Consider the following 18,599-nt stretch of genomic DNA (forward strand, 5'->3'; position numbering starts at 1 on the left):
GGTTGGTATAGGTTGAAGACTATTAGTTTAGGGTTTCATTTAAAATACACTAGATACGCAGAGATAAATATTTGTATATGCATTTGTGAAAATGCTTGTTTCTCTCTTTTAAAATTGCAATATAGCTTTCATGTTTTCTCCTTACTTGGAAGAATAGATCATATTTAAAGCATCTCAACTGTTCTTTCAGAATGGCAAAAAATGTTGGAAGTGGAATTGGGATAATCATCAGAATTGATAAATGGGTATTATGTATATTTTGTGAAACAGACATGCCTCCACATTCTTTCAAATTTATATTGAGAGTATGCTGTGTTTTACAAGGTTTTTTTTTATTAAAAATATTTAATTATTATTTCCTATTTTACAGGTATGCAGTATAAATATTGGCAATGACTCTTCACGAGATTGTTCAGACTGCAGCCAGTTTATATCCTGAGAGAAGAGCAGTATGCTTTGATGAATGCATCAATAAGGTTCCAGTTATCTACACTTACAAAACGGTTATTAACCTAGCCACAGAACTTACTGATTTCCTGAAGAAACATTGTAATTTCACCGAACGATTTGAAATAGGCCTCTACTGCTACCCAGGCATAAATCTGCCTTCTTGGATTATAGGGTATTATTTCTATACATTGTTAATATATAAGTATAGCATGAGTACAAAATGTTATATATGCTATACTGTATATAGAATATGTTACAGTCACCGCATTAAGCTAGCTTAGTTTTTAAAACAATTGTCTGTTTGCATTAAAGTGGGCTGGTGCACAGGATAAACTATGGTTTAAAGGTGAACGTGCAGTGGGCTGGTGCCCAGGATAAAATCTTGTACGTTTCACTTCTAATTTGTTAATCTTTAAGGTGCTATATGACACTTCCTTGTTTTTTCATCAAGAGATTAACACAGTTGCCCCTCTAGAAATCCTATAAATGCTTACTCAGAAGAATGTCCCATTGAATCTTAGAAAAGTGCTTACAGGATTTCACTTGAACCAAATCTCCACACCAGTTTAAGATTTGTTTTGTTCAGTAACGTAAGCCACTAGATGGAGTGATGAGCACACTGATGAACCAAACCCATTTGTCTTTAAAAATACTGGGCTTTTGTTACTTGAGGTAGCTTTGCTCACCTAAAACTGCTATTAATTTGGTGGGACAGGATCCAAAAGGATGCACCCAAGGCCTAGAATTCTGTACCCCACCCCCCGTTATGAACAGTTACCTCCCCTACAACATATGAAATTTCTCTGTTTCAGTATTAGCTTGCTGAATCATATGGGTGAAGCTGCCCACAAAATACAAGATTAGAGCCTGAGTATTATTGGTATCCATGTGTAATCATTTATAAAAGTGTGAAATTGAAGCAGTTGTAGATAATCAGTTGTATTGGATTAAGTGATGCTCAGAGTCGATCCATTTAGACCAATGGATTTAAGTCATGACTAACTTAAATCTGTTGGTTTCAGTGGGTAACTCAGAGTATGACTTAGTTGGGTGCAAACAACTTTTTATGTAAATCAGGACAGTAGTACCCTTAGGTATGAATTTCTTTGGAGAATTGTCTTAAGTAACATGTTCTCAATTTTTTTAAGTGAAAGAAAAAGTTGCAGTTTGCTCCAATGCATCTAGGGTGGGGTGGATGGGTGTGTAAGCAGATAGTGACATGCACATCCCTTGTCAGGTTGGTGTGTGTGCTACACAATTTATTGCACATACACTGGTTTTGCATGTACAGTTCCAGGCTTAATCCAGCTTTTGGGGTTAAATGCACAGTTCCCCTCACTGTCTTTGGAACCAAAAGTACAGCTCATAACACTTGCTTAGAGATGGAGGGAAAATAAATTGAATCCAGCCCACACTCTCCTCTTCCCACCAGATATCAGTTGACATTGATATCAGTCTTGATTGGCAGGTAGTAATGTTCACTTCTGGATTTGAAGCATGGAATGTTAAACTAAGATGCTAGGATGATGTAACATACTGGAGTAGTCTAGGTAGTTCGTTTTTCACTTGTCAGCAGTTGACGCTAGCTTTTTTAAAAATTAATCCTTGAGTAGGGTTTTTGGAAAATTCTATTTTGAAACACGGGTATATAAGAGATGGCTGAAATAATGATAGGTTATATTTATATACCTAGTTGATGTCTTGTTACTAGGTAAGCGATTCATGCAGTTTGCATGCTAATCTCACAACAAATGAAAATAGAATTATAATGTGTTTGGCATTTATGAGTCTCCTCCACATTTTCTCCTCCAAATGCATGCACCCATTGAGTTATTTATTGATAACGGCTTTCTTTCTGCCTTTAGGTCAATTGCAAAAATCTTAGAAAATCTGACATTTGTCATTTATGATGTATGTCATTCATTTTCACTTTGCCTGACAGAAAAGATCTGTGGAAATTTCCAAGTAGATTTCCCTACTCCTTTGGGGCAGGGGTTCTGTTCGGGGCCCCCACATGTTGGCAGAACCCATGCAAAGCATTCTACCCCACTCCTGTTCCACCCTTTTAGTGATATTTTAGGGTAACGTCTGTGTTCAGCGCTGTGTGCGCGCCGATTGGGCACACATCAGTCGGTCGTTGCCTGTACAATAAACTAATTGTTGTTGTTGTTTAGTCGTGTCCGACTCTTCGTGACCCCATGGACCAGAGCACGCCAGGCACCTCTGTCCTCCACTGCCTCCCGCAGTTTGGTCAAACTCATGCTGGTAACCTCGAAAACACTATCCAACCATCTCGTCCTCTGTCGCCCCCTTCTCCTTGTGCCCTCCATCTTTCCCAACATCAGGGTCTTCTCCAGGGAGTCTTCTCTTCTCATGAGGTGGCCAAAGTACTGGAGCCTCAGCTTCACGATCTGTCCTTCCAGTGAGCACTCAGAGCTGATTTCCTTAAGAATGGATAGGTTTGATCTTCTTGCAGTCCATGGGACTCTCAAGAGTCTCCTCCAGCACCATAATTCAAAAACATCAATTCTTCGGCGATCAGCCTTCTTTATGGTCCAGCTCTCAATTTCATACATCACTACTGTGAAAACCATAGCTTTAACTATACGGACCTTTGTTGGCAAGGTGACATCTCTACTTCTCAAGATGCTGTCTAGGCCTGTCATTGCCCTTCTCCCAAGAAGCAGGTGTCTTTTAATTTCGTGGCTGCTGTCACCATCTGCAGCGATCATGGAGCCCAAGAAAGTAAAATCTCTCACTGCCTCCATTTCTTCCCCTTCTATTTGCCAGGAGGTGATGGGACCAGTGGCCATGATCTTCGTTTTTTTGATGTTGAGCTTCAGGCCATATTTTGCGCTCTCCTCTTTCACCCTCATTAAAAGGTTCTTTAATTCCTCCTCACTTTCTGCCATCAAGGTTGTGTCATCTGCATATATGAGGTTGTTCATATTTCTTCCGGCAATCTTAATTCCGGCTTGGGATTCATCCAGCCCAGCCTTTCGCATGATGAATTCTGCATATAAGTTAAATAAGCAGGGAGACAAAATACAGCCTTGTCGTACTCCTTTCCCAATTTTGAACCAATCAGTTGTTCCATATCCAGTTCTAACTGTAGATTCTTGTCCCACATAGAGATTTCTCAGGAGACAGATGGTGATCAGGCACTCCCATTTCTTTAAGAACTTGCCATAGTTTGCTGTGGTCGATACAGTCAAAGGCTTTTGCATAGTCAATGAAGCAGAAGTAGATGTCTTTCTGGAACTCTCTAGCTTCCTCCATAATCCAGCGCATGTTTGCAATTTGGTCTCTGGTTCCTCTGCCTCTTCTAAATCCAGCTTGCACTTCTGGGAGTTCTCGGTCCACATACTGCTTGAGCCTTCCTTGTAGAATTTGAAGCATAACCTTGCTAGCGTGTGAAATGAGTGCAATTGTGCGGTAGTTGGAGCATTCTTTGGCACTGCCCTTCTTTGGGATTGGGATGTAGACTGATCTTCTCCAATCTTCTGGCCACTGCTGAGTTTTCCAAACTTGCTGGCATATTGAGTGTAGCACCTTAACAGCATCATCTTTTAAAATTTTAAATAGTTCAGCTGGAATACCATCACTTCCACTGGCCTTGTTATTTGCAGTGCTTTCTAAGGCCCATTTGACTTCACTCTCCAGGATGTCTGGCTCAAGGTCAGCAACCACACTACCTGGGGTATATGAGACATCTATATCTTTCTGATATAGTTCCTCTGTGTATTCTTGCCACCTCTTCTTGATGTCTTCTGCTTCTGTTAGGTCCTTTCCACTTTTGTCCTTTATTATGGTAATCTTTGTACGAAATGTTCCTTTCATATCTCCAATTTTCTTGAACAGATCTCTGGTTCTTCCCATTCTACTGCTTTCCTCTATTTCTTTGCATTGCTTGTTTAAGAAGGCCTTCTTGTCTCTCCTTGCTATTCTTTGGAAATCTGCATTCAATTTCCTGTATCTTTCACTATCTCCCTCGCATTTTGCTTGCCTTCTCTCCCCTGCTATTTGTAAGGCCTCATTGGACAGCCACTTTGCTTTCTTGCATTTCCTTTTCATTGAGATGGTTTTCGTTGCTGCCTCCTGTATAATGTTGCGAGCCTCCATCCATAGTTCTTCAGGCACTCTGTCCACCAAATCTAAATCCTTAAACCTGTTCCTCACTTCCACTGTGTATTCATAAGGGATTTGATTTAGATTGTATCTTACCGGCCCAGTGGTCTTTCCTACTTTCTTCAGTTTAAGCTTGAATTTTGCTATAAGAAGCTGATCATCTGAGCCACAGTCAGCTCCAGGTCTTGTTTTTGCTGAATGTATAGAGCTTCTCCATCTTTGGCTGCAGAGAATATAATCAATCTGATTTCGATGCTGCCCATCTGGTGATGTCCACGTGTAGAGTCGTCTCTTGTGTTGTTGGAAAAGCGTGTTTGTGATGACCAGCTTGTTCTCTTGACAGAACTCTATTAGCCTTTGCCCTGCTTCGTTTTGATCTCCAAGGCCAAACTTGCCAGTTTTTCCTTTTATCTCTTGTCTCCCTACTTTAGCATTCCAACCCCCTATAATGAGAAGAACATCTTCTTTGGTGTCACTTCTATAAGGTGTTGTAAGTCTTCATAGAATTGGTCAATTTCAGTTTCTTCAGCACCAGTAGTTGGTGCATAAACTTGGATTACTGTGATGTTAAAAGGTCTGCCTTGGATTCGTATCGAGATCATTCTATCATTTTTGAGATTGCATCCCAGTACAGCTTTCACCACTCTTTTGTTGACTATGAGAGCCACTCCATTTCTTTTACGGGATTCTTGCCCACAGTAGTAGATATGATGGTCATCCGAACTGAATTCGCCCATTCCCGTCCATTTTAGTTCACTGATGCCCAAGATGTCAATATTTATTCTTGTCATCTCATTTTTGACCACCTCCAACTTACCCAGGTTCATGGTTCTTACATTCCAGGTTCCTATGCAATATTTTTCTTTACAGCATTGGACTTTCCTTTCGCTTCCAGGCATATCCGCAACTGAGCGTCCTTTCGGCTTTGGCCCAGCCGCTTCATCAGCTCTGGATCTACTTGTACTTGCCCTCCGCTCTTCCCCAGTAGCATGTTGGACGCCTTCCGACCTGAGAGGCTCATCTTTCAGCGTCATAACTTTTATATGCCTGTTGTCTTTGTCCATGGAGTTTTCTTGGCAGGGTTACTGGAGTGGCATGCCGGTTCCTCCTCCAGGTGGATCACATTTGGTCAAAACTCTCCACTATGACCTGTTCATCTTGGGTGCCCTGCTCGGCATAGTTCATAGCTTCTCGTGAGTTCTTCAAGCCCCTTCGCCACGGCAAGGCAGTGATCCATGAAGGGGAATTATGTCAGAGTTTCTTGGCTATTTAATAGTGCAGGAGGGGTTTTTTATTTGGCCCATGATACATGCTGAGGGGAAGTTTTGGTTTGTTGTCATTGGGAGATCCCCCCCCCCTTTGCTAATTGCAGCATGGGGGAGAGATCAGTTATGGATGTAAGGGAAAAACTTCGGCTTGCCATGCTGTCCAGATAAAAATGATGAGTTTGTGCAATTTTTTAAACAAATACATCTGTATTTTTAAACAAATACATCTGATGTAATTAGCAGTAATGCATTTGGCATCACATGTAGTTGGCCCTAAAAGTAATTGTTTCATTATGTTAGTAAACTCCGAATGCCATAACATCTAGCAAAAAGACTATTTTTAATGTAAACCTGTGAATATGTAGATTTTTCTGTTTGGGTTGCTGAGAATTTTTGCTAGAGTGTTTGCTAGAATTTAGAACACTTTCTAAATTAAGTATTTTGTTTTGCTAGAATTCTCCAAGTGCCAGCTGCCTATTCCCCTATTGATCCAGATGCCCCTCCAAACTTGTCTGCATATTTCATGAAAAAGTGTAACTTCCAATATGTCCTTGTGGAGAAAGACAGAGTTGATGTAAGTGCAAAAGCTTTCAACATGTTTTAATTGGGATATTAAAATGAGATTTTGAATTACACCTCACCTTTCATTTATCAAACATACAGCTTAATCTTACTTGTTTTATTAGAAATCACCCTGCTGAGTTCAGTGGGATGTACTCCTAAGTAAAAATCTTTGGGATAGTGATGGCATCAACTTGGATGACTTGCAAAGAGAATAAGACGATCAGTGACTACTAGTCTTAGTATACCTTGTGTTGTCGGTTGCATGCCTCTTTACACCAGTTTCTGGGAGAACTCTTTGTACAAGTGGGGAAGGCTACAGTTTGCTCAGTTCCTTTTCATGGGTTTCCCATAGGCACCTGGTTGGGCACTGTGGAAAACAGAATTCTGGCCTAATTGGGTCTTTGGTCTGGTCCCGCAAGGCGTTTAGGTTCTTATTGCAGTTGAATGCTTATTTGCTTAGTTTTAAAACCCAGTCACCTTCATTTTTATATGTAAACCTCGCATAATACATACACATTAATTTGTACATCTGTTTAGAAAATGAAAATTGGCCTATTGAGGATGGAAAGAATCAACAAAATTCAAAACCTTATTAAACTAGTATACCTGGAAGTAAATTCCAAGGAACTCACTGGGCTGTTGCAAACTCCTGGTTTGTCTACTTGTTGTGGAGTACTTCTTAGGGTGCACCCTTAGGGTTAAAATGTCTCATGCTTTTCAAGTCAGATTAGGTATCCCAAATTTCTTATTACTTTAGAAAGGTTTTTATTTGTCATAGGAGTACACTGTAGAGAAAAGAACAACAGTATTTGCACACGAGTATTATTCAATTAAAACCATTCTTTCTCTCTTTCAGAAATTCACAGTAGCACATGGGCATTTGTTCTGCCATAATTCCTTTGAAATACCAAAAGTTGGTTTGATTCTTTTCCAGAGGAAGGGCAGTAATATTGAACATTTAAACAATAACAATGAAAGTTACGCCGTGCCAAGTGGCTTAGAGACACCAGCCTTGGACCAGCTTGAGACAAAACCATTCAAAGACCTGCTGGATGTCAGACAGCAATGTTCCATAGCATATATTTTACATACATCTGGAACAACAGGGATCCCTAAAATTGTCCGGGTACCTCACAAATGTATACTGCCAAATATTCTTCATCTTCGGTAAGTGCTTTTTCCCAAAAAAACTTTCATAGACTTTTAAAGATAAAGGTGACTAGCTAGAGGCCAGGTTGATTGGTTGGTTATTTATTTATTTATTTATTTATTTATTTGCTTTCATTTATAGCTTGTCTTTTTAACGGGATCAAAGTCAGCATACCTGATGACTTTCTGCCATAGCTGTCACCAAATTTTGCTTGTAGTAAATATTCAGAATTCAGAACTTGTATCAGAATAACACCATGTTTTTTGCCTGACTTCATTTATGTAATGGTTCTAGGGCGGGGGTTGGCAACCTGCGGCTCCAGAGCCGCATGTGGCTCTTTAAAGCCTTTGCTGCGGCTCCGGGGAGGAGGCGAGGGGAGGGGAGGAGGCGAGGAGTGGAGGCGAGGGGAGGAGGCGAGGGGAGGAGGCGAGGAGTGGAGGCGAGGGGAGGAGGCGAGGGGAGGAGGCGAGGCGAGGAGAGGAGGCGAGGGGAGGAGGCGGAGGAGTTAGTTGCCTGAAGCCCCTTTTTAAACTTAAGCAGGGGGAAGTTTGGTGAATTGTTCTTTCCTTGGGGAAAGCAGGCTGCATTGAAAGGGGCCGTATACACTGGTCACTGTTTTGAAGGGGAGTGAAGAACACACACTCAAAAAAAGGTAACTTGTTAATTTTATTTCTATGAGGAGGAGTAATTCTGAGGGGTCAAACAAATGAATAATAAAAAGGTATTTTTATAATGACGAATGCCTCATTATTAATTATTATTTACATCAGCCACTGATTATGATTTATGGTACACTGGGGCCCTGATTAATTTTCTATGGCATTTTGGGGCATTGATTATTGGGCATAGCAAGTTGCGGTCGCGTGGAATTTGTGCTTTGTGACTGTTTGAGGTGGGGTTTTTTTCTTGGGAGGCTGGGCGGCGCGAAGAGAGGGATTATTTTTATAATGACGAGGATGGCATTGGGCCCTCATTATTAATTATTATTTGCATCAGGCACTGATTATGATTTATGGTTTACTGGGGCCCTGGTTAATTTTCTGTGGCATTTTGTGGCATTGATTATTGGGCATAGCAAGTCGTGGTCGCGTGGAATTCCACGTGGAGTTAGTTGCCTGAAGCCCCTTTTTAGTTGCTTGAAGCCCCTTTTTAAACTTAAGCAGGGGAAAGTTTGGTGAAAGTTTGGTGAATTGCTGCCAAGGAGTGTGGTGGAGTCTCCTTCTTTGGAGGTCTTTAAGCAGAGGCTTGACAACCATATCTCAGGAGTGCTCTGATGGTGTTTCCTGCTTGGCAGGGGGTTGGACTCGATGGAGTCCTGTCGATCTTCGGTTCCACATATGTATGTGAGCAGGTCTTCTCCAACATGAACTATATTAAAAACAAACACCGATCACGCCTCACAGATGACAGCTTGCAAGCCTGTGTGAAAATGAAGGTAACGTCTTACAGCCCTGATGTGCAGACACTGAGCACTGAGGTTCAGGAGCAAAAGTCCCATTAACCTGGTTACCTGGTTGTAAATTAAATATTTTAATTAGCTATTTGTCCTTTTTTCTTGAGATTGACAGCTGACTGCACGATCCTGTATATACAGCATTAAGGCAAGAAACAATATATACAGTGTTATATTTGTTTTAAATGTTGCAATGTTTTTGCGGCTCCCAGTTGTTGTTGTTTTTTTGGAAACGGGTCCAAGTGGCTCTTTTTGTCTTAAAGGTTGCAGACCCCTGTTCTAGGGGTTGCTCGTGCGTAAGTCGTTGCCACACCTGGCTGAGTTACCTGGGTGAACCCTTTCTGTCCGGACAGCCACTCATCCGTGGCTGTCTCAATCGCTGGCAGAATCCGTCAGTGGGCGTTTCTTGAACTTCTTCCAGCAAAGAAGTTCTTTGACGCCCAGTCTCCTCCTACTCTCCCTGCGTGGAAGTCTTCTGCGCAAGGAGGGTGTGGGCAGTGGAGGACCCGTGCTCTCCCCGCTGGTCTCCGGCGAGGAGTCATGGAGCCTCCTCACTGATTCCCCCATCTGCCCCCCTTCTCCACTGGTGCTACGCTGATTTCCTTCCCCCACAGATGGGCTGCCTCTCTCCCTCCTGGGACGCTCTCCGGCATCCCTCTGGAGCCCTCCCTCCTCCTCTGGCTCCGATGGCAGTTCCCTGACAATTTAACTCTAGGTTTGTTTTTTAAATGAGTTTGGTGGTAGTTTGTGTGTGCTCTGATAGCATGCTTGTAATTAATATTTAACATTGTCAGGGTGGTGAAAGTTTGGCATATTTTGGACATAAAGTATACCTATATATGCATACTGAATAGAAAGTGCCACTGAGTTTAGTGGGCCTTACTGTCAGGGAATTGGCTATGGGATTGCAGTATAAGTGACAGATGTCAAAATGTACATCTGTACAAACATAATGGCTCAGTTGACACTTAGACTAAACCGCAGTTTATGTGGAAGACCCTCCATGAATTCTAATGACCTGTTGGACTCACTCCACCACCCCCATCTCTCACAACAAGAAGGAGAGAACTTAATTTTACTATCAAAGAATCTCTGCTTAGCAAGTATTAACCAGGGATTTGGTTTAAAACAAGCAGTACTTAATTGTTAAGCAAGTAAACTTCAAACCATGGACAATGAAATGGGCTTTTTTCAGTAACCATTATAGTTTTAAGTAAAAATCCTTGGTTCATATGTAATGTTACGCCAAATTCTTTAAAAGTGAAACAAAATACTATAGACCTCCTCCTCATTGCACAGGGGAAGGTGGGAGTGGATGAGCCTGATGATTTGATCAGACTCATGGAAAGTCATCTACATAGCACTAAACCATAGTTAAGTGTTATGTGCAAACCTCAGCCATTGATTTATTTGTGATGGCATGGTATGCTTGAACATTGCAAGAGTAAAACTACTGTACTGCAACTTCATACGCCTTGCAACAAATGTTGAGTTTTAGATCTGATGTCTCATTTGAGTACAGATTTTCCCAGGAGAACCCTGTGTTTGCTGTTGGTTGATTTCCCAGTCCCCTTCAGCTTGACAAGGCTGTTAGAGAAATTGGTAATAAATGAAATATGAGCTCCCACAGGAATATGGACCTCTTTTTTAAAAAAATGAATTGTGCAGAAATTATTAGGAAGATTCCTTGTTCTTCTTTTTGTGGGCTTGTGTTTTTTACTTCCTTAATCAGCAGGTGTGTTGGGGGGGAAGAGACAACTGAAGATCCCAAATAATACGGGTGTATCACCCAAGCAATGCAGATACTTCCTAGACTGGTGTCTCTTGGGGCTGCTTCACACAATATTCATCACTTTATCCCACCAAGATTTAATACTACAAGCAGAATTCCATCACCTCTAATGCTGTGCTTTTGAAAGAAGTTAGTTGGCAGTAATCGAGTGTAAAAAACCCAAACCAAACCAAGTGATGGATGGGTAAAACATCCCCTGGAAAATTGGGAATTTTTTTGGTATATGGTATTTCAGCTAGTTATTTAACTGCATCTGCAATTTTCAGAGTAAGAAGTAAATATCTATTGTTGATTTTGAAGATAGATAATCTTGGCATGTTGCTTTCATATTAATCACAACCTATCTTTTAAAGATGTTTCTAATTGTCTTTAAAACTTTTATGTTTCCCCTCACCAACAGAATTTCTGTTTTTCAAGAGCTTTGTTGTAATTCCAGTTGATTTCTTGGATGCCCTGCTTTCATAACACAAATAATAAACCATATGTTTCTTATGGGTGAATTAAGCCATTTTGAGTTCTTAAAAAAAAAAAGCAAAAAGCACAGGCAGCCTTGAAGAAACACTTTAGTTTTTGTATTCTTTTCTTCATTTCAGTTTATTTCCTAACATGGTGTACTCATTATTTTTCTTCCTTATCTGCTTGACCTGGTTTTTATTTTGGACCATTAAGAACATTTTGGATGTAATCCAGCAATGTTAGGTGCTTTTAGGTTTCATTTATTTTTCTCCCATTCAAATACATGGAATTTGAAAGCGCTCGGCTTTGGCTGGATTGTACCCTACAGCAGTCAATTGCGCCCTGCCTTTTGTGATAGCAGCATTTCAGGATCTGCCACAATCACATAGAAAGTTGGCTGAGCTGAGGGTTTGCTGGGTGAGGAGTACAGAACACTCCCCATGGCCACAGATTTGCTTTACCTGCCCACAGCCCCTCTCCCCAGACACTTTCCCCCAAATGAGTGCTCTGATACCAGATGCGACTATGACTAAGGGGGAAAAGCTTGGGGGGGGGGGAGTAACTACAAGGAGACAAGCTATTGGTGGGACAGGAAGAATTTGACTACAGTCACCCACCATGTCCCTTTAAAATTAACCTCATTCTGTGCTGGGTTTGTTTAATTTTACAACATTTTATTGTGCTTTGGGATTTCCCTGCAATTAAAGTAAAATCAATTGCAAACCTTCCAGTTTCATGTTGAGTTTTATTTTTAAAAGAAGTCTAGGAAACATTCTAGGTTATAGAAAATAATTATTCAAGCTTGACAGATTTTAAACAAAGATATATCCTGTCAGAGCTCGAGAACAAGAAGACCTAAGGGAGAGAGAAAACTGGACCCACAGAATAATTGAATAGTCCAGGTGGAGGAAATGAAAGTGGGTAGGGGGCAGTCGAGCATTTTCAACTTGTCATGCCCTCTTATACTGGTGGGAGGGGGTGTCATTGGCCTGTTTGATGCCTGCATGATTCTGTACATTTCCATTGTTAGATATGTGGGGGGTCTATCTGTGAAATTGCTAGTTTTGGATTCCAAAATGCATGCGATGGTTGAAGAGGTATTTGTGTGTCTTTTTTCTTTAGAGATGTATTTAAGATTACACCAGAGGATACAGTGTTTATGGCCTCTCCCCTGACATTTGATCCATCTGTAATTGAGCTGTTCATTGCTCTGGCAAGTGGGGCTTCCCTGCTTATAGTTCCTAACCTGATTAAAATGATGCCACAGGACTTGTCTGAGGCTCTTTTTCAGCACCACAGAGTGTCTGTATTACAGGTAAGATACGAGAAGTGCTAACTGTTTGCTCTGAATGCTGCTTCTGCACAACACTGGAATACAATGATGATCAATCAGTACAGTCATTTTGTCTTTTGTGCATTTTTAAATCTCTCAATGAAAATGTGCAGTAACTGTGAAAAATGAGACTGGCATGTTAAGGATCATTAGGAAAAGGATGGGGGGTGGGGGGGTGGAATGTGCTGTGTTTGTTTTTCCAAGTGTAGCTTCTGTCAGTGTTCCACATGAGCTTTAGACTCAGTTGACCTGCTTTTATTAAATGAGTAAAAAATAATAATAAAAAAAATAAAAATAATCAGCATATTGCTTCCAAGTAAATATTTTGGATTTGAGCTATATGTGTACTTAGGATATATGCAACCTTCGTTTACAGCTTCTTAAAATTTGGACATTGACTCATAGAATAGTCACTGAGTAATTGCAGTTTGCAGAGTTTCTGCGTAGCGTTGTCTTAGAGAGAAAAGAGGCCACTTGGCCATGGCTTGTCTTCCAGCAGTGAATTAAAGCCCTATCACTCATTGTGAGCATCATGAGACAGTGTCCAGGTGTCCAAATCTTGAGAACCTAGTCTATATGACCATAGTCCTTAACTAGCAGAACCAGTAATGGGTTCTCAGTAGCCACACAACTGATCCTGCTGATTTCTCTTTTCATCCAACAGTAATAGTTTCCAAGCAGCACAAAGTACATAGAAAGTTACAGTGCTGACATTCTCACTTAGAGGGGCCCTAAGTCTGCTGCAGTCTAAATTCTGTCCACAGTGCTTCTTGTTGCTTGTTTCTGCTGTATATGGTAGTACAAGTAACAGAAATAGATTTTGGTGGATGGCAGATACTTATCTGGAAACTTATTTTCTATAATGCATAGGCTACACCCACACTTCTGCGCAGATTTGGAGTTCAGCGCATTAAATCAACAGTGTTGTCTGCTGATACGTCATTGCGAATCTTAGCTCTCGGTGGAGAAGCATTTCCTGGACTGAATGTGCTAAGAAGCTGGAGAGGACAGGGAAACAAAACACACGTGTTTAATATCTATGGTATTACAGAAGTTTCCTGCTGGGCCACATGCTACAAGGTTCCTGAGGAGGTTTTTAGTTCTGATCACCGGTAGGAAATGTCATTCTGTTTTGCTGCCTGCATGCACACTTTGGTTGATGAATAAATGATAAAAAGCTTAGTAGTACAAATCCTCTGTAGATGGAATGATCTTAGTGGATTTCTGTGGGTGTTTGATATGAGAGAGAATTTCAAAGGCAGGCCATTAACATTTGGATAAAGTGACCTTAAAGAAGTAGTCACGTTTTGAATAGTACTTGTGTTGCATTTTTAATCTTAAGAAATAATTTGCATGAGCTGAAGCATCTGTCAGAAATGGTGGTTGGCGTATTTCTTTTTCCAGAGATGCTTTCTAACATCTACATGATGTTTGAGCTGAGATGTCATCAACATGCAGATGAGACATAGTTTTGCAACACTTTTCCACCTAATCCCAGGGAGGCAGTGGGAAATCTGAACAGATGTCTGGGGGCTAGATTGGGGTACATGACAATGAATAAGTTGAAAATTGAACCAGACAAGTGTCGCGGGTTGGGAAATATGCAACTCTGACTGGTGGTCTGGGACAGAGTTGCATTCCTCCAAGAGGGCCAAGTACTTAGTTTGGGAGTACTCCTGGATTCTTCACTTTCAATGTTATATTTTAGAACTTCTCTCCCTGTCTCCTACTCCTACATTACTTTCCCCTTTTTTCTCCTTGGTTTTAGATTTGATTCCCTTGTACCACTGGGAACCCCACTGTCTGGAACAATAGTTGAAGTCAAAGATGCTAATGGTTCTGCCGTTGAAGAAGGTGAAGGTCAAGTGTTCATAGGTGATTTTCTATCTAATATTTTTAATTCTAGAGTTCACTACCTGAAGATGTGGTGAAAGCCATGGGCTTAAATGGTCCTTTAAAAGGATTAGAGAAATCTATCAACAGTTGCTGGTCATGATAGCTACTTTGAACCCCCATATTCAAAGACAGTATGCTGGAGAAGAGTGAGCAGGCTGTTCCCATCATGCACTGTACGCTGCTGGAGCAAACCAGAGGTACATCTAGACCAGCATTCTATTCTCACCATGGCAAATAAAACCAGTTGCCTATGGGAAGCCATAAACAGCACTCTCCTGCAAAAAAGTTTCTGACTTCCTGGAGGCATTCTGTTGACCAGCGCTATAAACAAGATGCTGGACTAGGTGGACTTTTCCTCTGATCCAGCAGGGCTTTTATTTTATTATTAACTGCGTTTAGAACTTCTGGGAACAACCCTGTGATTTTATTTACTGGTGACTTGAAGCCTTTGAATAACATAGATAGTGGTGCTTGGAAGCAGATCGGCATTTGTTTTAAAAATAGTTTTTTGTCTCCTGTTCTTGTTAGCTGGGCATACTGGAACATCCCAATTAAAATGTGGTATTTTTGGTTGTCATTATCCTAAGACAACTTTTTAAAGACAGCATCAGGCAAATGTTAAATAATCAGGCAGGATGTTGCTTTTGTATCCATTCTAGTCACCTAGTGTAAATGTTTCAGATTTTTAGTATTTGATTTAAAAAAAAACTGTGCCTTCCCCCAGCTGTATGGCATATCTGTTGCTTTCCCCCCCCTTTTTCTTTGTTACCTCCTCTTTAGCCATCTTTCTGGCTCTTGAGGTCTGCTTGTGGACCACTTTGGTCTGCATGATCTTTTTTTGAACAGGAGGTGAGGAACGTGTCTGCTTTCTTGATGATGAAGTAACACTACCTAAGGGCACAATGAGAGCAACTGGAGACTTCGTAAGAGTAAAGGATACCGAAATGTTATTCTTGGGGCGGAAGGACAATCAAATTAAACGTCATGGCAAGCGCCTCAGTATTGAATACGTACAGCAGGTAATGTCATAAATAACTATCAAAGTTCTTAGGTAGACTGAGAGAGCCTGGTCATGATCTTTGTCCTGTTGATCTCAAGTCTGGAGTACTGCAATGAACTCTACATAGAGCTACCCTTGAAGGCTGTCTGAAATAGGCAACTGGAGCAGCAAGATTGTTGTACAAGATGGAATCGTGACATATTTCCTGGGGATTAGTTCCTTTTGATGGTCTTTCCCCAATTCGTAATTCATGTGGATACACTGGACAGCAAAATGGGGCAAGAGACTTGATTGAAAGGGTTCTCTCTAGACGAAAGGGTTCCCCAAGATATGCAAGAAAATCCTGCCTTTAAAAATCTAGACCCCATTCCCATACCAACTCTGGTGGGGAATGAGGGCTGCACATGCATAATACCTTTATTCTGCCTTTGAATGTTGGTAACAGAGAGTAACATACAGGCACAAACCCTCTGATAGCCATGGCATTGAAGAGGAGCAAGCAGTCTGCTTTCAGAAGGTGGTACATGGCCTTGTACCCACTGAAAACTTTCTGCTTGAGCCCTGTGCTTCTTGTGTTACTAGTGGGAAGGCTGTTGTCGTTGTCTTCTCTACTCATCCCTCTCTATTTTTTTGTACATCCGTATTTGTACTTTTCTGAAATAGTATTGAGTATTCAGCAACTCTTATTTGATTTCTATTGATTCAATACCTTCTTTTCACGGTGTAGAATATTGTTCTACAGAAAACTCCCAATAGAAGATGCATTTGGAAGCTCTAAAATTATTCTCTCTGGTTAATAGTGGCCTAGACTCCCCCCACCCCACCCCCGGAATATAGTTATTTCAGTCATACTGGAAAAATCAAACAATACTAAAAGCCAACAGTATTTATTGACTTTCCATTCACATCATATGATAGGAATTTATGATATGACTATCTCATGATTAAAATATTTATATTCATTGCCAGCGTTTTCTCCCCACCTCCCCTGCCTTTCTCTGTAGCTGACAAATAGTTACCTTTCAAGCATTCTGTGTAAGTGGAATATTTATAGACTCCTACACGAATAGAAGTTCAATAAAAAGTGCTTATGCATCTCTCATTGTCTAGGTCCAGCAGTGCAATAACACCCACCAAGCTTTTCAAATTACATATTCTGCTAGTTCTTCAGTGCAATAATTTTTATGGTCACTAAATTAGATTTGAATTATAAAATGAAGAAAGAGTTGAGGAAAATAGAGGCATCTGATTTACTTCCATTATATGTTGCTTGTAGTTGTAGTTTTCTGTAATTGTTGCTAGATTAAGCCAGAGTAATCAATTTATTTTTCAGATTGCAGAAGGCTGCTGTCAAGCAGAAACATGTGCTGTGATATGGTATCAACTGGAAAAATTAATTCTGTTTGTTGTGCCCAAAGGCAATTTAAAAAAAGGAGACATTTTAAAGAAACTCCAGGAATGTATTCCTAGCCATGCAGCCCCAGATGAGGTCTTGCTGATTGACACTTTACCATTCACATCACATGGTAAGATAAATTATGTTTAAATAAATGTCCTTAATAATGTATATTAAGCACTCTTCCATTTAAAAAATCAGCTCAAATTGAAAGTATATTTATTTAAAAAAGCATGCAGGACCGATGCAGTGCAAACATCCACGCATACCAAGTTTTAAAAGTCTGGAAAAAACACACACAAAAAGGTCTAAACATGACAGCAACGATTACATAGAAATCTCACTTGTCAAGTCTCCTTGGGGAGTCTGTCCTATAATTGCAGTGTAACTTTGCAAGCAGTATACGTATATGTTGTATTTAAGTGTTGTGTAGAAGCCAAATGTGTCCAATTCTTTAGAGAATCTCAGCAAAAGCAGAGCCATACTCAGAGCTTTAATTATCCTTTTTCTTGGAGCAACAGACATATAAGAAACAGTTTTGACACTCAGAACTGGTCTGCCAAACAGATTGAAGGACCAGCTATATATAAAGCTTCACTAAACACATAGAGCTAGCCTGAATTGTGATGGGAGGTGGTCTTTGCACACCTCCCAAGCTCCCCCTACATACACATCTCCTGCAGCCTCCCCATTATCATCACCACCACCACCACCCCACTCCTCCTCCATCAGGCGTGGAACTGATCTGGTGGAACGCTCTGTCACAAGAGACTAGGGTCCTGCGGGACTTGACATCTTTCCACAGGGCCTGCAAGACAGAGCTGTTCCACCAGGCCTTTGGCAATCCTCACAGAACTCTAGCCCAATGGTTGCCATTAATCTGATTTGAACTGATTTTATAATGAACTGATTTTAGAATATTGTATCATTTTACTGTTGTTAGCCGCTCTGAGCCCAGCTTTGGCTGGGGAGGGTGGAATATAAATAAATTATTATTATTATTATTATTATTATTATTATTATTGATTGCATTAGGAAAGAAACTCCCATGGGCATTAATGTGAGGTTTTTTCCTAATATTGTTACGCTGGGAGGTGAGAGTTGAGGATTTGTTTACCAAGATCATAAGTGGAAGACTTAAACCTCCAACAATGCTGTGCTTCCAGTGACTTTCATTTCCCTTGCATTGCTTCTGAAATTTTGTTTTAAAAATACGCACAGCATGATTGCCAATGTAGGTAACATAATGTGTACCTCGTCCTTGAGGTCTGCGCCTCTGAGCCTTAGCAAATATGTTGAAATCCTTGCCTTTCATATAATTTTTTAAAAAACCTTTTCTTTTGTACAAAGGCAAAATGGATGTGTCTGAGCTGAGCAGGATTTACGGCAGCCATTTGAACTCTAGAAGGAGTGACAGTAATCTGAACGAGAATGAATTGTGGGAGAGATTGCAGCATTTATGGAAGGTAGTGTTTTAAGCTACATCTGTATCATAGCAATTGAGTTTCCATACATGTTAGGAATGCGGGAGAGGAATATAGTCTAAATATTTTTTGGCATGTGCAGCATATACTATAAATCCCTACATTAATTTGGTGTTTTACTACAGCTTTGCAATAATTACGGTATATGGAAACAATTATCCCTCTCTCCTACTCACCCTCCCAGAAGGCTTAAATGTTGGTAAACAACTGTAGCAAACAGATTGGCTTG

The 18,599-nt window shown here is 40.6% G+C and overlaps 1 protein-coding gene across 17 annotated transcripts in view; it reads left to right on the forward strand.

Moving 5' to 3' along the window:
* AASDH (aminoadipate-semialdehyde dehydrogenase) overlaps positions 1-18,599 on the forward strand; it is a 28,389-nt gene that overhangs the window by 941 nt on the left and 8,849 nt on the right. For 14 of the 17 annotated variants that reach the window (XM_083755450.1, XM_083755463.1, XM_083755454.1 and 11 more), the window contains exons 3-11: positions 371-622; positions 6,300-6,420; positions 7,267-7,577; positions 12,384-12,576; positions 13,465-13,706; positions 14,363-14,469; positions 15,337-15,509; positions 16,824-17,016; positions 18,237-18,352. In XM_083755450.1, the coding sequence (XP_083611576.1) occupies positions 393-622; positions 6,300-6,420; positions 7,267-7,577; positions 12,384-12,576; positions 13,465-13,706; positions 14,363-14,469; positions 15,337-15,509; positions 16,824-17,016; positions 18,237-18,352 (1,686 nt within the window). In that variant the 5' untranslated portion in view covers positions 371-392. Of the gene's footprint in view, positions 1-370; positions 2,610-5,692; positions 6,421-7,266; positions 7,578-12,383; positions 12,577-13,464; positions 13,707-14,362; positions 14,470-15,336; positions 15,510-16,823; positions 17,017-18,236; positions 18,353-18,599 lie in introns of all 17 variants that reach the window. The other 3 variants (XM_083755453.1, XM_083755452.1, XM_083755451.1) reach the window with 2 other exon arrangements.

This window comes from Podarcis gaigeae, assembly GCF_964106915.1.
Source record: "Podarcis gaigeae genome assembly, chromosome: 9".
NCBI lineage: Eukaryota > Metazoa > Chordata > Lepidosauria > Squamata > Lacertidae > Podarcis > Podarcis gaigeae.